The sequence below is a fragment of the Bos grunniens genome, chromosome 19, assembly GCF_055505025.1.
Source record: "Bos grunniens cultivar Pamir isolate PY7600 chromosome 19, Bosgru_T2T1.0, whole genome shotgun sequence".
NCBI lineage: Eukaryota > Metazoa > Chordata > Mammalia > Artiodactyla > Bovidae > Bos > Bos grunniens.
In genome coordinates this window covers 6,650,261-6,676,805 of record NC_141183.1, presented here as the reverse complement: position 1 = coordinate 6,676,805, position 26,545 = coordinate 6,650,261, and the positions used below count along the sequence as shown (strand labels likewise).

The 26,545-nt window shown below is 50.3% G+C and overlaps 1 protein-coding gene across 2 annotated transcripts; it reads left to right on the top strand.

The window, feature by feature from the left end:
• Nucleotides 1-4,430: 4,430 nt before the first annotated feature.
• Nucleotides 4,431-18,430, top strand: CD300E (CD300e molecule). Of its 2 annotated transcripts, XM_086355991.1 has the most exons (4): nucleotides 4,431-6,413; nucleotides 13,215-13,562; nucleotides 13,918-14,029; nucleotides 15,129-18,430. In XM_086355991.1, the coding sequence occupies exons 1-4, from the start codon at nucleotides 6,374-6,376 to the stop codon at nucleotides 15,400-15,402; spliced, it is 774 nt and encodes a 257-aa protein (XP_086212117.1). In that variant the 5' UTR covers nucleotides 4,431-6,373; the 3' UTR covers nucleotides 15,403-18,430. The 2 variants fall into 2 exon arrangements, with proteins under 2 accessions (XP_086212117.1, XP_086212118.1); XM_086355992.1 differs by lacking the exons at nucleotides 13,918-14,029; nucleotides 15,129-18,430 and adding an exon at nucleotides 13,775-13,910.
• The last annotated feature ends 8,115 nt before the right edge of the window (nucleotides 18,431-26,545 follow it).

Sequence of the window (26,545 nt, the reverse complement as noted above, 5' to 3'; positions counted from 1 at the left end):
TCTTATTTCTTCAAATAGGCATCGAACCTGTGCCCCCTGCAGTGGAAACTCAGAGTCCTGACCCCTGGGCCACCAGGGAAGCCCTTAAAGTGATGTTTAAATAACTCCAATGAGGTTAAGAAGAAGAACAGCTTATCAGTCACTTGCCTGTCCGTCCTTCGGTCCTCTCCTCGGCCTTCATCTCGCTGTCTACCCACCCATCTGTCATCTACTGGCACACCTTATTTTATTGCCCTTCACAGATAGTGTGGGTTTTTAATAAATTGAAGGTTCAGTGTCACATTTTGGTAATTTACAGCCGAGCAGCACAGGGAAAGCTTCCTCCTTTTGAGAAGGACATGCCCCTTAGCCCCCAGTCTTTCCAGCTGTTGGTCTCCTCTTTGCTTATTCACTCTGCTGTGCTTTTCATCTGTCTTCCCAGCAGTCTATAGAGATGCTCTTGACCAGTCCAAAGGCACCATCTCTGTTCGCATCGTCCTTGGCTTCTCAGCAACATTTGACTCAGTTAATCACTTTTCCCTGGAGGAAACTGGCTCCTTTCTTAGCTTTCAGACTCCCCTGGTTTACCTCCTGCTTTGCTTTCCTCCTCCTTAATTTACTTTATTACTTTCTCCCCTTCTTGATTTAGAAGATATTTGCGAGCTTGGCGGCTCAGCTCTTGGACTCAGTTCTTGGACTGCTCATCTTTTGGGTACCTCACGCAGTCCTTTGGGTACCTCACGCAGTCTCACGGTTTGAAGTACCAGTAACTACTGTGGTCTTCCAAATGGGTGTCTTTCACCCAGATCCCTCACTGCATATTCAGTTCCCCGCTTAACATCTCCACCTGACGTCTAATGGACGTTGGGAGCTTACTACGTCCTTGTGGGGTTCTAGATCCATCCTCACCATCAAAGCCCTTCTCCCATCTTAGGGAGTGTCACCAGTTTAATGGGCTGAGTTGTGTCCCCCGAAAACTTACATTAAAGTCCTAACCCCCGGACTTCCTTGGCGGTCCAGTGGTTAAGCATCTGCCTGCCAGTGCGTGGACACGGTTTTGGTCCCTGGTCCAGGAAGATCCTACATGCCGTGGAGCAACTAAGCCTGCGAGCCACAGCTACTTGTGCTCCAGGGCAGGAGAAGCCACTGCAATGAGAAGCTCACACCCTCCAGTGAAGAGGAGCCCGTGCTCGCTGCAACCAGAGAAAGCCCCTGCGCAGCAACAAAGACCCCGTGCAGCCAAAAAAAATAAATGAAAAGAAATAAGTCCTAACTCCCCGCGACTCAGAATGTGACTGTATCTGGTGATCAGGTCCTTAAAGAAGTAAGTTGAAATGGGGTTGTTGTTGTGGGTCCTCACCCAATATGACTGGCGTCTTTATAAGAAGAAATTCGGACACAGACGCATGTAGAGGGAAGACCATGTGGACACAGAGAGAAGATGGTCATCTACAAACTGAGGCCTTCGGAGAAAACAGCCTGGCCGCACCTTGCTCTTGGACTTCCAGCCTCCAGAATTAGGAGAAGATAAAGACCTTTGTTATGGCAGGTCCAGCAAACGAAGAACACTGACCGTGACCCAGTTTCACCGGAGCAAACCTGGGAGTCACTCTGGATTCCTCCTACCCCGCCCCCTCAGTTTGCACCTAGTTCGTCACAAATCCTGATGCTTCTGCTTCCCGGAACTCCCGGGACCGCAGACTCGGGTGCATCACTGCGTCAGGCCGCCGTCACTGCCCTCCCGGGTGACAGCAGAGCCTGACTCCTCCCTGCTTCTCCTTTTCCCACGTCTGCACAGCAGAGTGGTTGTTTTAATACATAAACCAGAGCCCACACTGCCCCGAGCCCTGCGGAGGTTTCCCACAGCTGTCCCTGAACATTCCAGCTCTTTACCGCGCTTGATAAGGGCCCCTCTCAGACCCTTGCATCTCTCTTCCCCATGCTGTGCCAGGCTCTCCTGGTTTTCTTCCTGTTCTTTGAATTCATCCAGTGGTTTCTCATCTCAGGCCCTTTGCGTCTGCTCTTCCCTCGGCCTGGAATGCTTCTCCCTTAGCCCTGGCCCTGCCTACACTCTGGGCTGGGTACCTCCTGGTGGTGGGGCCATCCCGCACACTGCTGTGAACACAGCATCCTTGACCCCTGCCCACGGGGTGGGGGTAACACGCCCCCCACCCGGACTGTGACAACCACCACTGTCTCCAGGCTTTGCCAAATGTCCCCTGGGGGCAGAAATCCCTCCGCTGAAACCCACTACCATAGCTCTTTATTTTTCATTTAGTTTTAAATTGTATTTTGGTTGCTGTGAGCGGGCTTCCTCTGGGTGCAGAGCGCGGGGGCGGGGTGCCCTTGGTGGAGGTGCACGGGCTTCACAGGGCGGCGGCAGAGCTGCTGGTTTTGAGGAAGCAAAGCCCTGACTCGAGTCTGGCTTGGTTCCTGCTCGGCTCTGCAGCTCTGGACACCCAGCTTGGGACCTGCTCCTTCGCCACACATGGTGCTGTTTACTGTTCTAGGGCCAAGCAGGTGTGTTGCCTTAAAGGTCCAGGAGCGAAGAGAATGCAAACAGAACATGAAATCTGGTGCAATGGGTCAGGGCACCTTCAGCCTTTATTGGACTGAAGGTGTAGCATCCATTCTGAGTCCAGCTTTTATTCCTGATTGCAGACTACCAAACTTTCTTTGATCTGTCTTTCCCAAGACACTGCATTGACATAGTCCAGATCTCCTGGTTTTTTGCCGCAGGCCGTTCCTGATTGTCTCGGGAACAGTCAGCAAGTGTGTGGGCGGTGTTCATACCTGACGCTGACCCAGTGTTCCAAGGTCCATGCTTTCAGGATCCCAGTCATACTCTTTTCTGGGTCTGGCCTCAGGTTTTGTAACAAGGCTCCTATTCTAAGAAAAACATGAAGAATAATCATAACACAGTTTCTTAACATATGCTGTTCTTCCAAGTGCCGTTCCTGTGAAATTTCTCAAGGCTGTGAAAGCACGTTATTAGGAATTCTCACTCCACAGGTGGACGTCCCCTCTGCCCAGGGGACACTCACCTTGAGTTCCCAGGGCCCACCCCGTCCTTGACTTTGTCCCTTCTCCTCCTCCTTGGATGTCCAGGCTCCTTGTTGCCTGCCCGCCTGACCCCCTGCTCCTCTCCTCACCCACAGGCGTCGGCTTCTCTGGGTAATTCTTGCAGGACACAGTAGTCTCCTTCCTGCAGGCAGAGGGGCCTGGAGGGGACCAGCTCATCCAGCTCTGTGCCTGGGAAATAGAGTCCTTTCCCCACTCTTGGCAGAAATACACTCTAAATCTCCATAAATTGGCCTATTCAGGAGCTTTTAAAAACATTAATTATACACAACATTTTTTGCATGAAATATATTAAGGAGACTACTTTTAATATTAAATGTATTTATAATTATATGCTCAGTCGCTTCAGTCGTGTCTGACTCTTTGCAACCCTATGGATTGTAGCCTGCCAGTCTCCTTTGTCCGTGAGATTCTCCAGGCAAGAATACTGGAATGGGTTGCCATGCCCTCCTTCTGGGGATCTTTTGGACCCAGGGATGGAACCTGTGGCTCCTGCATTGCAGGTGGATTCTTTACCCTCTGAGCCACCAGGGAAGCCCTAAGCATATTTTACATCTCATTATATGTTCTTTCTTTTGATTACCTGCAATTAGTCTATCTGTATCAGAAGTAAACTTCAAGCTAGTAAGAGTGGTTTTTTCCATTGGCTGATTTCCCTTTTCTATCAAAGAGGGTGTCTCCTGGGCTCAGGGCAGTTTGGGGCAGCAGCACTTAACGACAAATGTAAAAACAGGAAGTGAAAGGTCGGGAGAGGGGACCCCAGGGAGTGGAGAGGAAACACAGGATGCTGGTGGTGGTGGTGGTGGTGGGCGAGCGAGGGAGAAGGGCTAGACTTTGGTTGTGTTGAGTTGGAGACGCCAGTGGAGTCAGGATGGAGCCGTCCCAAGGTCACGGGGCTCAGCTAGGCCCTTGGGGCGAGGGGCTAGAGACACCAGGCAGGAATGCCAGGTGTGACTACAGCTGCTTAGGGGGCCAGGTGCTGTCTGTAGGTAAAGACCACCTGCTTCCTCCAGAGCCACGTGGGGTTGTACCAAGTGAATGGAACCCAGAAGAGAGTGCCCACATCTCGGGCCATCGAAGGAAGACGGTGGGGGCCAGGAAGAAGCACCCAGGTCTCTAACTGGCCTGGACTGAGCTGGCCTGGACTTGGCCTGAACCCTCTCTCTGGCCTGAGGTCACTTTCTGGGTTGTTTGGACCCTGAAAAACCATCGCACCACCTAATGTAGCTCCTATTACCCACGTGACGACTATCTCAAGGGTGTTCTGCTCTCAGAGTTCCACTTCTATGATAATTACGGGTAAGAATGACTGCTTATGTCATTCTTAAGGCACACGTGGGGAGGGTTCCATCCTGAGAGCAGAGGACGGCAAGCTCTTTTTGTCAGGACCAGGCAGTACACATCTTAGACTTTGTGGACATGTGGTCTCTGCCACAACCACTCCACTCTGCTGTTGGAGCCGGAAAGCCACATAGAGAACATGTAAATGAAGCAGGGTAGCTGTGTTTCCACACAACTTATTTATGCAGGCTAAAATTTGACTTCCATGAAATTTTCACGTCATGAAATATTTTTGCTTTCTATCTTCCCCTCAACTCTTTGTAAATGTCAAACTGTCTTTAGCCCATGGGCTGTGCAAAAAAAGGGAGGGCTGGAGGTGTGGCTGTGGGTTTGTGTTCATCTCTTACAACCCTACAAGCCTCATCGATTGCCAGCATGCTTTTATATTTCTTTCTTTTTCTTTTTTTTGGGGGAGGGGGTGGGTATTGCACTGTGTGGCTTGTGGGATCTTAGTTCCCTGACCTGGAATTGAACCTGGGCCCTCAGCAGTAAAACCATGGAGTCCTAACCACCGGATCGCCGGGAAGTTTATCTATATTACGTCTATATGTGTCGTGTCATGAGAAACTGGGACTTTGAAGCTCACATTTGTATGTGGTCCAACCTAGGTCCCCGTTTCTACGGGAGACTCTTTAATACATGGCTGTAAGGGGTCAGGATGGTGTCATGATTCCACGAGGCTTCCCTTCACTCTGATTTGAGGCTGTAGGGTCTCTTTACGGATCCCAGATTTTGGCAGGGAGCTCCAGCTCCTGCCTAATATAGACCTGAGACATCGGCTTCTGGCCCTGAGTGGCTGTTTCTTCATTTATTTGGATATTTATTGATTTATTTGGCTGTGTGTGTCTTAGCTGTGGCATGTGGTCGAACCCAGACCCCCTGCGCTGGGAATGCTACTGGACGTCCAGGTCCCGAGGGGCTGTTTAAATGCCAGCCTCTCTCCTCCTGAAAGAGAGCTATCCATTTCTAATAGTTTCCATTAGCTGTTCGGTATCAGGTCCCACTCCTGGTCTTGGCCTTCAATTCCCTTTACATTTCTGGCACTTGAGGATGTTCTTTGCATGATTTTGACCTCAGTTATATATTACAACTTTCAGGGTTGTGTTTTATACAGAATTCCTATTTGGGTCTAGGAGGAAGTCTCTGTATTGACTCATCTACCACAGTGGGCGTGCTTTCATATTGGATTTTAGTGAAATGTGACCACATTAGTCATATTTTATATATAGTTTAAGGCATCAGCCCTTGATTTTGCTTACTCGAATTTCCTTTACTTTATAAACAACTCCAGGATCATATTGAGGAATTAAAAAAAAGAAAGCAGAAGAAAACAACAGAAAAGCAAGACTGAAGGGACTGGACATTTGTTTGATCCTCTTGGTGGATCAAATAACGTGAGACCCATAGCCTCCCTCCTGCTGTTATCAGTGTTGAAGGAATGACACGGGAGAAGGGCCTTCCCTCATGGTCCAGCGAGTAAGGCTCTGCACTCCCGGTGCGGGGGGCTCAGGATCGATCCCTGGTCGGGGAACTAAGATCCCACATGTGATGTGGTGTGTCCAGAAACAAAACAAAACGACAGCAACAACAAAAGTAGGCAGCCAGAGAGGAGGGAAGAAAGGGGAAGGCGAGGGACCAGGGGGCTTCTCTGTTGCTTTATATCTAGGGATTGAGATCATGAAGGCTCAAGGTGTGACTCAAACCTTATAGTGTCACTGAATGGACAAAAAAATTGGTAGATTTCTCTCGTTGATTTGTCTGTTCTCTGAAGTGTCTCTTGCCACCCTTCCCCCTTTTCTAAGTAAGGCTTCAAATTAGGAAGTAGCTAAGAAATTATAAAGGAAGTAGATGAGCAAGTAACACAAAGGAATGTTGAACAAGTGGAAGGCGGGTGACCCAGGCGCCGTTGTCGGCGCCTAGACTTCAGCCGGGACCTGGATCCTCTGGGGCCACCTGCCAGGGAGATAGGACCATGTGGCTGCCCTCAGCCCTTCTCCTTCTCTGCCTCCCAGGTGAGTGGGGCTGGGGCCTTTGGGAACTTGGTACCGCAGAGGGCAGGACCCTGGAAGGGTAGAAGGTCTGTCCTGGGTTCAAGCCAGAGGCAGAGCATCAGCAGAAATGGGAGGGACACATCCATTCATCTGTCTGTATATCCTCTGATACATTCAAACATTCATCTTATGATCCTACACACACTTGTTGAGCACCAACTGTGTGCCTACACACACTTATTGAGCACCAACTATGTGCCAGGACTGTTCTGGATGCGGTAATTCAGAGCAATTTCTGCACTCAGGGACTCGTGATTGAATGAAGGTGTCAAGTTACTATGCTGCTGCATGAAACTCGGGCTTCCCTGGTGGCTCAGACAGTAAAGAATCTGCCTATAATGCAGGAGATGTGGATTCGATCCCTGGGTTAGGAAGATTCCCCCAGAGAAGGGAATGGCAACCTACTCCAGTATTCTTTTTAATTTAAAAAAAAGAATTTGTTTATGGCTGCACTGGGTCTCTGCCACTTTCTCTAGTTGTGGCAAGCAGGGGCTGCTCTGCGTGGTGCATGGCTTCTCATTTTGGCGGCTTCTCTCGCGCAGAGCACAGGCTTGAGGTGTGCAGCCTCAGTACTTCCCTGCAGCATGTAGGATCTTCCCTGCCCAGGACTGAATCCATGTCCCCTGTCTTAGCAGGCAGATTCTTAACCACTGGACCACCAGGGGAGTCCCCCGCTCCGGTATTCTTGCCTGGAGAATTCCCTGGACCAAGGAGCCTGGAGGGCTACAGTCAATGGGGTTGCAAAGAGTCAGACATGTGTGGAACTTGCTATAGAAGAGGTTTGCTCATATGGTGATGAGCGTGCACACAGGGCCCCTAGTTCTGCTCCTGGAAGGATACAGGTCTCCCTAAAGCATCACTGGGAGTTAGTCTGGAAGGATGAATGAGTCAGCTGAGTGGAAAATCGGAGTAGCTGATGCAAAAGCATGGAGATACTAGAGACTATAGAAAGCTCAGGAAGGAACAGCCGCTCTGTTTGGTCAGGGCTCAGGTGAAAGGGGTACAAAAGATTTGTCAGGAGGGATGAACGAAGAGTCTAGAAGGGCAACCTCAGCTTCCACGTTAACTCCCTCCTGGAAGAACATGATCAAATTGTTCCTTAAAGGTTGAATTTTCAGAAGAGAAAATCTTTAAAGAGACATTCAAAGTGCATGAGAGCACATTTTAACATTAATTTTTATTGGAGCAGAGCTGATTCACAGTGACGGTCAGCTTCTGCAGTGCAGTCTAGTGAGTCATGCGTATGTGCACATGTACCCCCTCTTTTGTGGGTTTCCTTCCCATTCAGGTCACCATGGAGCCCTGAATAGAGTTCCTTGGCCACACAGCAGGTTCTCACATCTACTTTACACATAGTGATGTGAACACGACTGTCTCATCTCCCCACTCGCCCCGTTCTCCCCACTTTCCACCCTTGGTGTCCGTATGTTTGTTCCTTGCATCTTCGGCTCTGCTTTGCAAATAAGATCGTCTATACCATTTTCCCTAGATTCCATATATATACATTAATATATGATATTTGTAAGTTTAGGATAAAAATTAGAGGGCTTTCTTCATGCTTTTAGAGTAATTTTTTTGTTAGGTTCCCTCACAAAATGTAGAGCCTGCCCAATGTAATGACAGACTTTTCTGGAAAAGTGGGTGGAAAAGGGGGAGAGAGATTTAAAGGATCTATTGAGCTATTCCAAATCCTGAAAGATGATGCTGTGAAAGTGCTGCACTCAATATGCCAGCAAATTTGGAAGACTCAGCAGTGGCCACAGGACTGGAAAAGGTCAGTTTTCATTCCAATCCCAAAGAAAGGCAATGCCAAAGAATGCTCAAACTACCGCACAATTGCACTCATCTCACACGCTAGTAAAGTAATGCTCAAAATTCTCCAAGCCAGGCTTCAGCAATACGTGAACCGTGAACTTCCTGATGTTCAAGCTGGTTTTAGAAAAGGCAGAGGAACCAGAGATCAAATTGCCAACATCCGCTGGATCATGGAAAAAGCAAGAGAGTTCCAGAAAAGCATCTATTTCTGCTTTATTGACTATGCCAAAGCCTTTGACTGTGTGGATCACAATAAACTGTGGAACATTCTGAAAGAGATGGGAATACCAGACCACCTGATCTGCCTCTTGAGAAATTTGTATGCAGGTCAGGAAGCAAAAGTTAGAACTGGACATGGAACAACAGACTGGTTCCAAATAGGAAAAGGAGTTCGTCAAGGCTGTATATTGTCACCCTGTTTATTTAACTTATATGCAGAGTACATCGTGAGAAATGCTGGACTGGAAGAAACACAAGCTGGAATCAAGATTGCCGGGAGAAATATCAATAACCTCAGATATGCAGATGACACCACCCTTATGGCAGAAAGTGAAGAGCAACTCAAAAGCCTCTTGATGAAAGTGAAAGAGGAGAGTGAAAAAGTTGGCTTAAAGCTCAACATTCAGAAAATGAAGATCATGGCATCCGGTCCCATCACTTCATGGGAAATAGATGGGGAAACAGTGGAAACAGTGTCAGACTTTATTTTTCTGGGCTCCAAAATCACTGCAGATGGTGACTGCAGCCATGAAAATAAAAGGCACTTACTCCTTGGAAGGAAAGTTATGACCAACCTAGATAGCATATTCAAAAGCAGAGACATTACTTTGCCAACAAAGGTCTGTCTAGTCAAGGCTATGGTTTTTCCAGTGGTCATGTATGGATGTGAGAGTTGGACTGTGAAGAAGGCTGAGCGCCGAAGAATTGATGCTGTTGAACTGTGGTGTTGGAGGAGACTCTTGAGAGTCCCTTGGACTGCAAGGAGATCCAACCAGTCCATTCTGAAGGAAATCAGCCCTGGGATTTCTTTGGAAGGAATGATGCTAAAGCTGAAACTCCAGTACTTTGTCCACCTCATGGGAAGAGTTGACTCATTGGAAAAGACTCTGATGCTGGGAAGAACTGGGGGCAAGAGGAGAAGGGGATGACAGAGGATGAGATGGCTGGATGGCATCACTGACTCGATGGACGTGAGTCTGAGTGAACTCTGGGAGTTGGTGATGGACAGGGAGGCCTGGCATGTTGCAGTCCATGGGGTCACAACGAATTGGACACGACTGAGCGACTGATCTGATCTGATCTGATTGTACAGCACAGGGAACTCTGTTCAATGTTCTGTTCAATATGTAACAATGTAATTAGGAAAATACTATATGTATAGAATGTATTACACATGTATAACTAAATCACTTTGTTGTACAGCCTGAAACGAATGCAACATTGTTCATCAACTGTACTCCAAAATAAAATAAAAAGTTTAAAAAAAAATAAAAAAGGAGAAAGAAACCAGTCACGGGCTAGAGTATTCACACCTTGGAAACTGGCAAACACCACAAATCAGGCTTCTTCCCTAGGGAGCTTGTTTACCAGCATATCAGTGCTTGTTTAAATCTTCTTACTTAAATCTAATAAAATGTCTAAGTGCCCCAGCCTAAGTGCAGTTAAACTGAAGATGGAAACTTCTTCCCACTCCTTTCTGTGAAACTGGCTGAACCCTCCAGACCCACAGCCTCATTTTTCCATCTTAAGAACATTTGCAGCTGATGTTTCATGTGGGCTCAGATTGGAACTTTGAAGTCACTTGTAAAGATTTAAATTTCAGTTCTTCTTTTTCATCCCAGCTCCCTCCTCCACCCTGTGCACCCGTCTGGGGTTACAACCACGGTCTGGAAAAAAGTGATTACTTTAAATTTAAGGAGGGCACCCAAGAGGGTTGTAAGGGATATAAAGAAAGAGGGCAAGGGCGATTCCAGAGCAGAGAGGAAAAGAATGAAGGCGGAGGAAGTGGATTCCGATATAAAATGAGCAAGAACAGAACTTATCTTTATTAAGCCCTTTACAACCTACAAACACTTTCAAATCTATGGCACAATTCAGCCCCCTGAGCAACTTTTCAAAAAAATTTATTGGATTGCAGTTGGTTGACAATGTTGTGTACAGCATTCAGGTGTATAACAAAGTGAATCAGCCATACAGATATAAGTCAAAGTCGCTCAGTCGTATGTGACTCTTTGCGACCCCATGGACTGTAGCCCACCAGGCTTCTCTGTCCATGGAATTCTCTAGGCGAGAATACTGGAGTGGGTAGCCTTTCCCTTCTCCAAGGAACCTTCCCAACCTAGGGATCGAGCCTGGGTCTCTTGCTTTGCAGGCTGCTTCCCTGGTGGTCAGCAGTAAAGAATCTGCCTGCAACACACATACGTGTATCCCCCTTTTTTTAGGTTCTTTTCCATATAGGCCATTACAGAGTATTGAGTAGGGTTCCCTGTGCTATACAGTAGGTTCTTATTAGCTATCTATTTTATATACAGTAGAAGGCAATAGCAACCCACTCCAGTACTCTTGCCTGGAAAATCCCATGGACGGAGGAGCCTGGTGGGCTGCAGTCCATGGGGTCGCTGAGAGTTGGACACAACTGAGCGACTTCACTTTCACTTTTCACTTTCATGCATTGGAGAAGGAAATGGCAAGCCACTCCAGTGTTCTTGCCTGGAGAATCCCAGGGACGGGGCAGCCTGGTGGGCTGCCATCTCTGGGGTCGCACAGAGTTGGACATGACTGAAGCGACTTAGCAGCAGCAGCAGCAGCATGAATTATGGTTTCCTCTGGACATATGTCCAGCAGTGGGATGGCTGGGTCACATGGTAGCTCTATTTTTAGTTTTTTAAGGAAACTTCCTACTGTTCCCCTCTGAGTAACTTCATGCAGGGCAGTTAGTATCATCCCCACTTTACAGATAAGACCGTGAAGGGGTTAGTGACATATCCAGTAAGTGAAATTACTGAAAATTAAATCCAGATGAGCCTCCTCCCCAGGGCTCTTTCCGACACCCACGGGGTATCTAGAACAAAGCAAAGCCTGTGATATTCACAAAACCACTCAAGGTGCATCCTGCAGATTGCTCTGCTGACCACCTAGTGTTTCCATTATGAACTCATTGCTGTCCGACTTGACCTCCTGTGAACTTCAAGCCACCAGCAAACACTTTCCTTAAAAAATGCACACACGAATTTATATGGTCCCATGTAAGACCTGCTAATCTTGCATCCAGGCACATTCTAGCAGGACAGAGGAGAGTACTCTCTTGGAATTAGTAGAATCTTCTTTTTTTTTTTCCTTAACTTCCAGTGTCCAGACCGGGTTGGTCTTGGCTAGATGCCTTCTCATCATTGGTCCATACAAGGCCCTCTTTTATGTTAATCATATATAATTTAGCAAACCTCTGTGAGCTCACTGGCCAACCCAAGAATTGGGATGCTACCTATAACTTAGACCTACCAGCTCCTTCCCAATCCAATCCGGCTTCCTCATTCAAACAGCAGTAACCTGGTAGCATTTGCCAACATATTTCACGAACATTTTTGATATATTTGTGGGTGAGGTAGAAAATTGGGCTGAGATATTATAATCCACCTTCTAAATCTGAGGGTTTGTGATGAGAGCCAGAGATTTATCTTTTCTCCCTTGAGAACATGTGGAGAGCAGAGTAAACAAGAAGTTATACTCTTAACAACATTGATTTCTTCATCAGGGCTTCGTTGTGGCGCGTGAAGTCTCTGGTTGTCAGGTGGTGTCTTTTCTTGTGTCTCATGGACTCTCTCGTTGCAGTGCGTGGGTTCTTCAATGCTAATGCTAAAAGCATTTGGGATATTAGTTCCCTGACCAAGGATCAAACCCATGTCCCCTGCATGACAAGGCAGATTCTTAACCAGTGGACCACCAGGGAAAGCCCAAGAAATTATACTCTTAAATAGTTTGAATCACAAAACGCCCAGGATGTAGAAATCTTACTCCAAAGGAAAGTGTTTTGGTTACACGCCCAAACCTCATGCCTGGCAGAGGTTGCAGGGTTAAGGACAGGGCGGGATATTAAAAAGAATGAAATAATGCCATTTGCAGCAGCATGGATGGATCTAAAGAGTGTCATACTGAGTGAGGTAAGTCAGAGAAGGAGGAATATTGTATGACATCCCTTATATGTGGAATCTAAAAAGAAATGATGCAGATGAACTACAAAATAGAAAGAGACTCACAGCCTTCGAGAACAAACTTATGGTTGCCGGAGGGGACGGATGGGAGGAGAGGATACTTGGGGAGTTTGGGATGGACATGTACACACTGCTGTATTTAAAATGGAGAACCAACAAGGACCTACTGTGTAGCACATGGAACTCTGCTCAATGTTATGGGGCAGCCTGGATGGGAGGGGAGTCTGGGGGAGAATGGATACCTCAGCTTGGATGGGAGCGGGGTCTGGGGGAGAATGGATACCTGTGTATTTACAGTTGGGTCCCTTTCCTGTTCACCTGAAACAAATTGTTCCTGCTCACCTATCGTGATGTTGTTAATCGGCTATACCCCAGTAGAAAATAAAAAGTTTAAATTAAAACAAATCAAGCAAACAACAAAAAAGAACAGGGCAGGACTGCCAGCCCTCTCTACTCCCACCTCCAACCGTGGCCCGACTCCCCTTGTTCCCAGGAACAGGGTGCCCGTGCAGCCAGGCAGCGTGTCTGGGCTCGTGGGGCATGGGTCTGAGCTGGCCCTGCTGACCGCCGTCTCCAGAGCCTCTGGCTTAGGTCTTAAATCCAGGTGTCTCTCCAGGTCCCCAGCCCTGAGCCTGGGATGGCCCACGCCTCCCTAGTAACTTTCCCCTGGGGCTTCAAGCACACAGCTGCTGATGGGGCCTCTCGGGACAAGTCCTGGGATCTGACTTGTGTTTTCCAGGCTGTTGGTCGCTGACGGGCCCCAGCTCTGTGGCGGGCACCATGGGGAGCTCTCTGTATGTCCGGTGTCAGTATGAGAAGGCGTACAAGGGGCATAACAAATACTGGTGCCAAGGAAAGTATGGCACAGTGTGTCGCAAGATTGTGGAGACCAAAGGAGAAGAGAAAGAAAGGAGGAACGGCCGCGTGTCCATCAGAGACCAGGCGGACAACCTGACCTTCACAGTGATCATGGAGAACCTCAGCACGAACGACGCTGGGTCCTACTGGTGTCGAATTCAGACTGTCTGGATCCTGGACGTGTTGTCCTGGGACCCCTCGGTCCAGGTTGAGGTGTCTGTTTCCCCAGGTAAGAGCTCTGCTGCTGGGAAAAGAGTGGGCTTGGGGACAAGGATGGGGGACAAGGACGGACAGTGTCCTGGGTCTTGTCTTGTCCTCTGTCTCAGTAGTGTTGGGAGGAGCCTAGGGTATGGTCAGGGAGAAAGGCAGCTGACTCTTCAGCTTTAGCATGCGCTGGGGGCCATAGGTACCCCACACAGGGCATCATCCTTGTCCTTACAGAGAGGCAGAGACCCCTGAACACACTGACTCGCTTCAGTACAAAGTGGTGGTCACTGGATGATTCTACGTGACATCAGAGCCACATGGGTGTTTAGTGTGGGACTAGGGAAAGAGTGATGCCTGAGCCATGCTTTGATCTCCAGCACCAAGTACCACCCCAGGGAGCACCGCCTGTCTGGCTGTACCGGCCAGCCCCCCGACAGTGAATGACGGACAGAACCTCAGCGCCAAGGAGATATTGACTGGCTGCCCAGGGTAAGGGCCGCAGGCCTGGAGACCGTGGGGGAGGAGGGTCAGCAGCCTTAGGGGCCCTGGGGCGGGGCCTGGGGCTGGGCCTGGCAGCACGCCATGACCTTTGTACCTCACCCTCTGCTGGGTTTCCCTCCAGCTCTGGTTCTGATGTTTATATTCTCCAAAGCTGCATGCAGAGTGGAAGATAGCACCTGTTCTGTGAACCCTCTCCCCTGAGGGGCAGCTGCAGGGACACAGATGGAGGCTGGTTTCCTCCTCTGGAGGACTTGAAGCCCCTCCTCCCATCCCCACCCTCCCCGTCTCCCTTCTCACCAGGCTCTGGATGCAGGGGCCTGATTCTGCCGTCCCTAACCCAGGCTCGCATCTAAAGTTCTTTACTCTACCAGAGATTCTGCTTCCAGGAGCTGCCTGTGGGGTCTGTGGGAGGTGCGCTGGTTCCAGGCTGACACTTGGGTCTGTCTCCTCCTTCCAAAGATACCCAGAAGGGCTGTGATGCTGCCATCAGACCCTGAAGGGAATGGGGGGCGAGAGCTTTAAAGTGTGGGTGAGGACTGGTTTTAAGAAGCCAGCGAATAACAGGGAAGACTACGTGTGCAGGAAAGGGATGGAGAGGATGAATTTGGACACATGCTTCTGGAAGGGGGACTGCCTGGTCCCTCTCCTCCCTCCGCTCCCTCCCCTCCCCTTAAGGAGAGTCCCAAGGGCAGTTCCTGAGGCAGGAATGATGACAGGAGTCCCAGAGAGGGGCTGCCCTGACTTGGGTCTCTTCTGGGTTTGATCCTGAGTTATCTAGGAACTTCCCTGTGGCTCAGATGGTAAAGCATCTGCCTACAATCCAGGAGATACAAGTTTGATCCCTCGGTCAGGAAGATCCCCTGGAGAAGGAAATGGCAACCCACTCTAGTACTCTTGCCTGGAAAATCCCGTGGATGGAGAAGCCTGGTGGGCTACAGTCCACAGGGTTGCAAAGAGTTGGAGACAACTGAGTGACTTCACTTTATCTAGGCTTTAGTGTTGGGGCGCAGACAGAGGTGGGACGGGAAGGGTCCTGGGACCTCCTCCAGGGGAGGCAGCTCATTTCCAGTCACTGTGTCTCCCACAGGTCCGAGCTCAGCAATGTCCACTTCCTGCTCCTGGTCTTCCTGAAGCTGCCCCTGTTCCTGGGCATGGTTGGGGCTGTCCTCTGGGTGAACAGACCTCAGAGGCGCCCTGGAGGAAGAAAGAGACAGCTTGACCAGGGAGGTCCACCGTGCAGTGTGCTGTCCCCAGGAATGCCCTGCCCAGGAATACAGCTCTTCAGACTGGACAAGAGAGACCTTCAGATTCTGGGCTCCAGGGCAGGGGGACAGCAGTTGCTAGATTCTGGAAGGACTTAGGTCTTCTGGGGGCGCTGGTCCAGGGAGGGTCCTGGATCTTAGAAGACACTTGTTCTGAGTCCTCAGGTGAGGAAGGGCTCAGCCACCCCTGCCCTTGCTTGGGGGTTCTCTTTTCTCCTCCCCAGATCTCCTGATTCCTGGACTTCACACCCACCTCCCAAGGGCCAGAATTCTCTGGAAGTTGCGTGCTCAGGGGCCTGACATTTTACTCTTCTCCTTGGCACAAAAGCTTCTGGGTTCAGCATAGCCAGGGAAATGCCCACCTCCTCCCTGCAGACAGGAGGCTCCCTGGGGACACACCCCTCCCAGCTTCAGTCTTGGGCTCACAGGGCTCCATCTGCTTCTCTGGGACAATTCCAAGGGAGTTTAGTCCTGACAGAGTTTGCTCATGCAGCTGTCCTGTGAGCTCAGGGTTATTTCCTCTTTTCCAACGCCTCTTGGGCTTCAAACCTTCTTGTGTCCTTGTGACCGGTGTGTGACTTGGCTGAGTGCATCTCTGTCTAGCTCAGCCACAACTGAGCAGCTTCGAGTTAAAATTCTCTTTGGAGCAGTAATGGTAGAAGGAGGCAGTGGGTACCTCTAATATCACTCTGGGAATTCCCTAACTTGGAGGGTCTCCCGTGCATAGGGTCAATGGAGAGTCCAGGTTTATCCAGTTTAGGGGAAGTCTGGTTGAGACCATCCATCAACAATCAACCATTTTTGCAGAAGAGGCAGACATAGCTTCAAATACAGGGTACAGGACCCAGAGGAAAGGAGATGCTTCACCACATTGGGATCGTATGACGCCACCATAACCACAGGCACCCTTAGCCCAGGGGAGTGCTCAGTTGGTTCTTGGATGCATATCCATACTCCCTCCCTGAAGTATGCAGGCAAGAGTTGCACAGTCTGTCAACATTTCCACTCACCTTTCTGCATCCATAGTGACCCTTTTCCTCTGAGAGCTCCTCCGAGCACTGAGTTCTCAGGCAGGGCTGCTGTTCTCTGAACCTGAGCTCTGATGTGGCTCCCATAAGGGTGTGTACATTCGTGGCATCTCAGGGAGAGCTGGGGCTGGCCCCAGACTCGGCTGAAGGAAAACCTCGTTCTAAAGAGGCACATATTAATCATGACCGTAAAATATACACAGGGTGGTATAGGAAGCATAATAATGGGCAAGAGAAGAGCTTGCAATGCACCTCATAAGGAAGATAAACTCACACGTCAGTAGAGCACAGACAGGGCTAGCAAGCTCCACGGGGTAGTCATAGGCAAAATGCTCCATGATGTCAGAGGGGAAAATATTATGTCACACCGGCTGGATCAGTGGAAGGAGGTGATATTTGAGACTGACCTTCAAGAAGGTATATACTTTCAGTTGAGTGGGGTGGTAAGGTGGGGTTGGGGAGCCGGGAGAAGGAACATATCCAGAGCAGCAAGAGCAGAAGTGAAAACAGGGAGGCAGAAAATACTCATTGTAATAGTCAGTCAGAGAAGACCAATCAGCAGAGTGTGAGGTTCACACACAGTTTCGCATGGTGGAGGTGTGTTTAAGATTCCGGTGGGATGAAGTTGTGGCAGTGCAGTTTTAACTGCAAAACCTGGGAAGGCCCAGGAAAACTAAGGTGGGGGTGTGCTGAAGGGGTTTGACTCCAACTTCTACTCAGGCTTTGACTGAGACGCTTGGATGAATTTGAGCAGATCAACATGGAGTCATGGATATGTTTTAGGAAGGTTTACCCAGCTGATGAGGAAGATAGTCTGATAGGAAGAGTCTGGAAGTACAGAGATGTCAAGCCTGAAAGATCAGAAGGGTAGGGCATCATTGAGAGAAATAGGGAAGTCGGGAGCAGGCTAGAGGGATACAGAGCTTGGTTTTCTCCATGAGACTGGGATTACCAGGCATAGAGGAACAGTCGGAAGCTAGAGACATGAGTTAGCAGAGTATTCATGCTGCAGGGAAGATGTGTGGGGTGGTAAACTGGAGCCCAGGGAGAGGGAGAATCGTTAAGGGAAGAGTTCAGGACCAAGGACAGGGTCTTTGAAGCACCTGCAGTTAGGGGGGACTGGAAGCTTCCCAGGAAGTGCTAGTGGTAAAGAACCTCCTTGCCAATGCAGGAGACAGTAAGAGAGGCAGGTTAGATCCCCAGGTCAGAGAAGATCCCCTGAGGAAGGGCCTGGCAACCCACTTCAGTATTTTTGCCTGGAGAATCCCATGGACAGGGGAGCCTGGTAGGCTACAATCCACAGGGATGCAAAGAGTCAGACATCAATGAATTGACTGAGCATGCACACATGCAAGACAATAAACAAGCAATTACATAGATCAATATTGGGGAAATTGACATTTTTACCACGTTGAGTCTTCCATCCACAAATCAGGTGTAGCTCTCAATTAATTTAAATATTCTTTGACCTCTGTCATCAGCATTTTGCAACTTTTAGCACACAGATGCTATGCAGGTTCCATTAGATCTTTACCCAGGTATTTCTTCTTTGGGGGGAAGCAGTTATGAATAGTGTTTTATTTTCTACCAACTTGTTGCTAATATCTAGAAATATGATTCTTTTGTGTGTGTATTGATCTTGTATCCTGCGATCTGGTTGAACTCATTTATTGGTTGAGCAGTTTGTTTGTTTTTTGGTAGATTCCACGGGATTTTCTACATAGACAATTATGTCATCTGAGAAAAGGAACACTTTTATGTTTCCTTTCCAATCTTTAAGTTTTAGTGGTGTCCTGGAGGCCCAGGGGAGCCCAGGGAAGGTTTAAAACACTCTGATGCCATGTAGAGGATGTGGCATTGTGGGTCCACTGCTTTCAGCCATTGCTACTTTTAAAAGAGAAGCTGGGGGACTTCCCTGGGGTCCTGTGGTTGAGACTCCATGCTTCCAAAGCAGGGGGTGTGGGTTCGATCCCTGGTCAGGGAATTAAGATCCCACAGGCTGCATGGCATGGCAAATAGAGAGAAGCTGGAGGTGAAATCTCTCATGTTTACGTATGGGCAAGAGATTCCATTAATAAAATACCATGATCAAAATGAAACATGTCCGTAAATCCATGCAAGTTATGGATACAGTCTGATTTCTGAGAAAAGCAGAGAATTTCAGAACACTGTGTATCTGCCTGGTATTTATGCCTGGGGCCATATGGTGCCCTCAGCAGGCTTAGGAACTGACCTTCTCAAGAGCACAGATGGATCTGTGGGGACAGTGGGTGAGCCAGACACATGCTGGTCCTGGGCAGATTCGACTCTGCTATCTGGCTCTATGACTGGGCACCCAGGGCCTTCACCCTTCACATCTCCTTGTTCTTATATGTGATGTGAAGATGCTGGATCAAGACTTGTGTGTGGCAGCTTTAAAGTGTGACCTCAAAGTTCCTTGACGCTCCTCCTATCAAGGCTTGGGCCTTACTTCCCCTCCTTGAGTCTGGGGGCACTAGGACTGCCTCAGTCACAGACTGGAGCAATGTTTCTCAATGCTTCTCCCATTATCATCCTCCCAAAGATCCCCTGGGGGAGGAAATGGCAGCCCACTCCAGTATCCTTGCCTAGGAAATCCCATGGACAGGGGAGCGCGGCAGGCTACAGTCCATGGGGCTGCAAAGAGTCGGCCACAACTGAGCAACTGAACCACCAGTACAACCATCGCTTTCAGTTGGCGTCTACATGTAGGGAGTCCGATCATGACCTCCGTGAGGGGATAAAAAGGTATCTTCCAGGTCTCCCCGCTCTATTTGCTGCCAACTCACCACTGCCAGATATAGTCTAACTCTTGTGTTTGATTTAGGGTCACTACACACCCTCTGGAATATATGGGTCATCCTCTCACACATAAAAAATGAAACTAGTGTCCCAACGAAACAGTCTCAGAGGAGCGCAGGAAATCCATAGACTTTAATAGGAAACATACAGCACAAATGCACAGCTCACAAACACAGGAGCTGGGCTCTGCACCGAGCCCATCTTCATTCTCTGTGTTCAGGCCACCCTTCCTCGAGGAGGTATGGATGCAACAGAAGGTGGGTTTGGTGGACCCCTGGACGCCCGGCCCATGGTGGGGGGTCTTTGCCCATCTAGACACACCTTAAAGCTTTTTAAAAAATATTTTTTATTTGTTTATTTATTTTTGGCCGCACACGTCTCTGTTGCTGGGTGTGGGCTTTCTCTAGTTGTGGCGAGCAAGGGGGCTGCTCTCTGTTGCAGCTCATGGGCTTCTCATCACAGTGGCTTGCCTTGCTGTGGGGCTCAGGCTCTGGAGCTCAGGAGTTGTGGTGCACGGGCCTAACTTCCCTGAGGCATGTGGGATCTTCTCGGGCCAGGGATTGAACCCGTGTCCTCCTGCATTGGCAGGCGGATTCCCAACTACTGGACCACCAGGGAAGTCCCAAATCTTTTTAGTTTAATTCCAGTTTTATGTAAACCGATGGGTCTAGAATTTTGAAACCCATTGTTAAGCGGGAGCCCTGAACAAGGTCTTAGTCAATTATCTTCGGAAGAGCCACCCTCCCTCCAGAGTCACAGGGACGGAGGCATTGGAAGGACACTCCCAACTCCAGGTGAGATCACAGGGGCCTCCGAGGACCCCGTGTATAAGGGGAATGCCATCTCCTCTCCTCTCTTTGAGCCTGCGGTGGAGGCTGCAGGAGGCAGAGAGGCCCCATCAGGTTTCCGAGGCCAGGATGAAAGGAATCTTCACCGCAGCAGGGATGCTCATCTCCTTTGGGACTGAAATCACTGCTCCTTCTCTGATAAGAAGTCAGGAGCTTCTTCTCCATCCGCTCGGCAGGCGGGAGGGCGGGAGGGTGTTGGTGGTGAGCGCGCTGTGGTTCTCCCGCTCAGCCCAGCTCATCGCACCCTGGGCTGCCCCAGACTCCTGCTCAGCCACGGTGCAGCACACAGCAGGCCACCTCCACAAGGTCAAGAGCACCATGTGGATGTTGCAGAGGAGGACGCTTACGAGGCACAGGTAACAGGAGTGAGCTGTGTCTTTAGGGGAGCCCCTGGCCCTGCCTCTCTGCCCCCTCCCTGAGCTCAGACCTGGGTGACAGAGGGGCAAGCCTGCGTCCCTGCTGGGGAAGTCTCCTCAAGGGGCACAGCCATTCTGCTCAAGGGCTAAGCCTTCAGAGCCTCCCTACAGACCCGGCCCGGGGACGGCACCCTTTGCCATCTGTTACCGTCCTGCCTTGTGACTGCTCCCCCATGATCCTCCTCAAACCCCCCGCAGTCTAGACCCTCTCCTGTCTTCCTGATTCGGCCTCAGCTTGCCAGGCCACCTTGTGCTGCCTTTGGTAAACTCTGCCTGTCTTTCAAGCTCAGATCTAATGTCGCCTCTTATAAGCAGAGAAAGCTTCCTCAACCCCATCAACCTGGCTATTTACCTGTTCGGTTCTCCTGGGGAGGGGTCTGTCCCTGCTCTGACCCCCATCAGATAGTGCGTATAAGAAGGAATATCTCACATAACACATATGTAATTTTTAAATTGGAGGGTAATTGCTTTACAATGTTGTGTTGGTTTCTGCCATACAGCAACTTGAATCAGCCATAGATATACATATGTCCCCTCCCGCTTGAGCCTTCCTCCCACCCCTCACCCCATCCCGCCCCTCTTAGGTTGTCACAGAGCACTGGGCTGAGCTCACTGGCTATCTGTTTTACATATGGTAATGGGCTTCCCTGGTGGCTCAGATGGTGGTAAAGAATCTGCCTGCAATGTGGGAGACCTGGGTTCTGGTTCGATCCCTGGGTCAAGAAGATCCCCTGGAGAAGGAAATGGCAACCCACTGCAGTATTCTTGCCTGGGATATCCCATGGACAGAGGAGCCTGGTGGGCTACAGTCCACGGGGTCGCAAAGAGTTGGACGCGACTGAGCGACTGACACGCACAATGTTCCCATGCTGCTCCCTCGGCTTGTCCCTCTGCTTCCCCTGCTGTGTCCACAAGTCTGTTGTCTGTATCTGTGTCTCTACTGCTGCCCTGCAAATAGGTTCAGCTGTACCATTTTTCTAGATTCTATATATATGCATGCTGCTGCTACTGCTGCTGCTAAGTCGCTTCAGTTGTGTCGGACTCTGTGCGACCCCATAGACGGCAGCCCACCAGGCTCCCCCATCCCTGGGATTCTCCAGGCAAGAACACTGGAGTGGGTTGCCGTTTCCTTCTCCAATTCATGAAAGTGAAAAAATAAAGTGAAGTCGCTCAGTCGTGTCCGACTCCTAGCGACCCCATGGACTGAAGCCCACCAGGCTTCTCCGTTCATGGGATTTTCCAGGCACGAGTACTGGAGTGGGGTGCCATTGCCTTCTCCAATATATATGCATAATATACAATATCTAACGCAATAATATATTTGTGTTACATATATACGCATAACACATACTTGACACTTTGGTCTAGTCACACTGCTGGGCCTGTGGTTGTCTCTGCTCCTCGGATAGCCCCTCCCGGTACAGAAGAGAGTCTGATCCCCTCCCCCACAAGCAGGGCAAGGACCCCCCTCTCCCCGAAACACCCCCCACCCACCCCGGGGCACGCCAGCCTTGGTCTCTGCCTCCATCTGCCCTGAGCGTGGTGAGTCATGTTGTCACTACCCGCTTTCCTGAGAGAGAGAGCGGGCACGCTGCGATGCCAGCCTTAAAATAGCCCTTCACCCACTGCGCTCTTCTCACCAGTCCCAGCACAGAGACTGCCCCACCCTCCTCTCCCTCCACCCCCTGCCCACTGCCCCTGGCTTCTCCAGCTTCTCTCAAAGTCCTGTGTTCTGTGGCTGCAAGGGACAACTCCCCCACAGCAGCGAGCAAAGCAGAAGTGGGGCGTGAAGCATCTCCCATAATCTCGTCCTGTTCAGACTCATTACTGCACAAATGAGAGCCAGGGGCCCAGGTTCCAAGCAACAGGACCCTCGAGAAAGGAAGCTGGACCACAGCAGGGGAAGAAGATGAGGGAGGGCGATTCTGGGAGGCAGGACCCAGGGAGAAACTGGAGCTTGACCGTGGGAGCTGGAGGGCACCAGGCTGCGCTGGGAGGAAACTGGGGCAGCCTGTTGGAGGGGAGGCTCCCCTTTGATGAGAGAGCTGACCTCTGAAGGGGGTGGGTTTCAGGCTGCTGTCATGCCGCTTTCCCATGTTGTGAATGTGAGAAAGCAGGGACCCTAGCTCCCCACTCCCTCCTGGAACGTCCTAACACCTGGGGAGAGGAGGGCCAGAGCGTACGCCTGTGACTGTCCTGAGCAGATTAATGACCCTCCCCTTCCCAGGTGGCTCAGTGGTACACAATCCACCTTCCAGTGCAGCAGACTAGGGCTCCATTGCTGGGTCAGGAAGATTCCCTGGGTCAGGAAAGGGCTATCCACTCCAGTATTCTTGCCTGGGAAATCCCAAGGACAGAGGACCCTGGCAGGCTACAGTCCATGGGGCCACAGAGACTGGGACACGACTCAGCACGTGCACACACACAAAACGTCCTGACCCCCAGAACCTGCGAATGTGCTGTTTTACACAGCAAGGGGGGCTTCATCGTGCAGACAGGTTTAAGATTGGTGAGCCACTGACTCTGAGAGGGAAGCAGCACAATGCAGGGAAGACTTGAGGCACTACAGCTGGCCTTGAAGCCGGAGGGGGCCAAACGCCAAGGAATGCAGAGGCCTCCTGCTGTTTAGTCTCCTTGCTGTGTCCAACTCTTTGTAACCCCATAGACCATAGCCCGCAGGCTCCTCTGTCCACAGGGTTCTCCCGCCAAGAATACTGGAGTGGGTTGCCCATTTCTTCCTCTAGGGGATCTTCTCGACCCAGGGATCGAACCTGTGTCTCCTGCATTGGCAGGCGGCTTCTTTGCCGCTGAGCCCCTTGGCAAGCCCGCAGTGGCCTCTAGAAGCTGGAAAAGGCAAGGAGGTGGATGCTACACCAGAGCCCCTGAAGGAACTCAGTCCCGCCAGCCCCTTGATTGTAGCCCAGTGAGACTTATTTCAGATTTCTGGTCTCCAGAGCTAGGAGATAATAAAATTGTGATACTTTAAGCCACCAATGGACATGAGCTTGAGTAAACTCTGGGAGTTGGTGATGGACAGGGAGGCCTGGCGTGCTGCAGTCCATGGGGTCGCAAAGAGTTGGACACGACTGAGTGACTGAACTGAACTGAACTGAAGCCACCAATGTTGTGGCGATGTTACAGCAGCCACAGGAAACTCACAGAGTGCTTCCCTTCTGGCACACTTGAGGCTGAACCCCAGTACACCTCCTTTTGCTTCTCTGGGCTTGCAGGGGCAGGTCAGAGGGAGACCACGGCCTTCCCTCCTGCAGCCCAGCTGGAGAGGTTTGTTCTGGTTCCTCGTAGGGAGTGGGCAGCTCTGTCAGTCCTTGGAGGCATAAACGGGGAAGGGGAAGCCTAGGACAGACGGCTGTTTCTTCTCTCTGCATAGGAGACATCAGAAGGGCCACATGGGGGTCCCTGACTGAGTGCCTCCTGGGAAGCAGCCACTGGGCAGCCCTGGGGAAGGTCTGAAGGAGGCTGTCTCTGCTTGCCTGGTGGGGACGCTGCTCAGGGCCGTGGGTTGGCTGCTGCTGACACTCTGGGGGGCTGGAGGGGAGGAAGCCGGGATGGCCGGTGTGTCTGCTGTCACAGGCTCAGTCAAGTCTGTTGTCATGGATTCAGCCGTGTCTGTGGTCACAGGTCCAGTCGTGAATGTTGTTGACGGGGAGGGTGTTGCTTTTCCTGCTGAACACACAGAGCAGAGCGTGGCTCCCAGGGTGACCCAGGCGGCTCCCCTTGGCCTTCTCCACCCCTGGCCCCTGCCCCCGGGGATTAAGAACCTTTCTGTCTGAGCACCACTGATCAGCCACCTTGGCCTTCTCCTGCATCTTTTTGATTTTTATTCAAAACATGACCTTCCTTCATTTACAGAGTATCCATTTACCACCGTGTGAGGGATTTGAGGGTGGTGGGTCAGGTGGGCATTTTACAAATATTCCGAGTCATCGCAGAGTCCTGTTGACATAGCTGAGTGTGTCAGAACCAAGTTCCCACCCCTTGGGATTGTTTTCCTTTTTTTCTTTGGCTGCATCAGGTTGCAGTTGCAGCAGGCAGGTCTCAGGTTGTGGCATGGGGGCTTAGCTGCCCCACAGCACGTGGGATCTTGGCTCCCTGACCAGGGATGGAACCTGCATCCTCTGCATGGGAAGGCTGATTCTTAACCACAATCACCAGGGAAGTCCCTCCTTGGGGTTTTAAATCAGGCCAAGACAGCTTTTCTCTGAGTCTCGGCCTTGGCTGCAGCAGGCTCTGGGCCTCCTGCCCTGATGCCATGTGACCCCAAGATCCCTCCCCTGCACCCGACTGAGCACCAGTGGCCTCTTCGTCCCCCTGGAGTCCTTCCATCTCCAGTGGCTTCCCGTGTCACCACCCTGCCCGTGAGGACTGTTGGGCTTGGAGGGTCTCAGCCTCCGATTGTCCCAGTGCCAACTCCTCTTCCACATATCCACCCCAGCTTGGCTGCCTTTTTTCAGCTAACTTCTGGAACATTCTAGAACCGGCATACTTCCCCACTCTATATACCATATTTGCATATATTTCCAAAATTGGAAAGACTTCTCTGCTTTCTAAGTGGGCTCAAGAATCACAGATAGGGACTTTCCTGGTGGTCCAGTGACTGAGACTCCACGCTCCCAATGCAGCCGCCTGGGTTTGAGCCCTGGTCAGGGAACTAGATCTCACATGCTGCAACCAAGAGTTTGCGTGCGGCAACAAAGACTGAAGATCCTGCATGCCGCACCTAAGACCTGGCACAGTTCAGTTCAGTTCAGTTCAGTCGCTCAGTCGTGTCCGACTCTTCGAGACCCCATGGACCGCACCACTCCAGGCCTACCTGTCCATCGCCAACTCCCGGAGTTTACTCAAACTCATGTCCATTGAGTCGGTGATGCCATCCAACCACCTCATCCTCTGTCGTCCCCTTCTCCCGCCTTCAAACTTTCCCAGCATCAGGGTCTGTTCCAATGAGTCAGTTCTTCACATCAGGTGGCCAAAGTATTGGAGTTTCAGCTTCAACATCAGTCCTTCCAATGAACACCTAGGACTGATCTCCTTTAGGATGGACTGGTTGCATCTCCTTGCAGTCCAAGCTACTCTCAAGAGTCTTCTCCAACACCACAGTTCAAAAGCATCAATTCTTCAGCACTCAGCTTTCTTTAGGAGAAAGCAATGGCACCCTACTCTAGTACTCTTGCCTGGAAAATCCCATGGATGGAGGAGCCTGGTAGGCTGCCGTCCAAGGGGTCACAAAGAGTCGGACACGACTGAGCAGCTTCACTTTCACTTTTCACTTTCACGCATTGGAGAAGGAAATGGCAACCCACTCCAGGGTTCTTGCCTGGAGAATCCCAGGGACGGGGGAGCCTGGTGGGCTACCGTCTATGGGGTTGCACAGAGTCGGACACGACTGAAGCGACTTAGCAGCAGCAGCAGCAACTTTGCTTATAGTCCAACTCTCACATCCATACATGACCACTGGAAAAACCATAGCCTTGACTAGATGGACCTTTGTTGGCAAAATAATGTCTCTGCTTTTTAATATGCTGTCTAGGTTGGTCATAAATTTTCTTCCAAGGAGCAAACGTCTTTTAATTTCATGGCTGCAGTCACTGTCTGCAGTGATTTTGGAGCCCCAAAAATAAAGTCTGCCACTGTTTCCCCATCTATTTGCCATGAAATAATGGGACCCGGTGCCATGATCTTAGTTTTCTGAATGTTGAGCTTTAAGCCAACTTTTTCACTCTCCTCTTTCACTTTCATGAAGAGGCTCTTTAGTTCTTCTTTGCTCTCTGCCATAAGAGTGGTGTCATCTGCATATCTAAGGTTATCGATATTTCTCCCGGCAATCTTGTTTCCAGCTTGTGCTTCTTCCAGCCCAGGGTTTCTCATGATGTACTCTGCATATAAGTTAAATAAGCAGGGTGACAATATACAGGCTTGACGTACTCCTTTCCTGATTTGGAACCAGTCAATTGTTCCATGTCCAGTTCTAACTGTTGCTTCCTGACCTGCATGTAGATTTCTTAGGAGGCAGGTCAGGTGGTCAGGTGTTCCCATCTCTTTAAGAATTTCCCAGAGTTTGTTGTGATCCACACAGTCAAAGACCTGGCACAGCCAAATAAATAAATATATA

Coding starts and splice junctions, on each gene's coding strand:
- CD300E (XM_086355991.1), top strand. CDS start 6,374: ATGTGGCTGCCCTCAGCCCTTCTCCTTCTCTGCCTCCCAG. Junction 6,414..13,214: donor TCTCCTTCTCTGCCTCCCAG/GTGAGTGGGGCT, acceptor TGTGTTTTCCAG/GCTGTTGGTCGCTGACGGGC. Junction 14,030..15,128: donor ATATTGACTGGCTGCCCAGG/GTAAGGGCCGCA, acceptor TGTCTCCCACAG/GTCCGAGCTCAGCAATGTCC.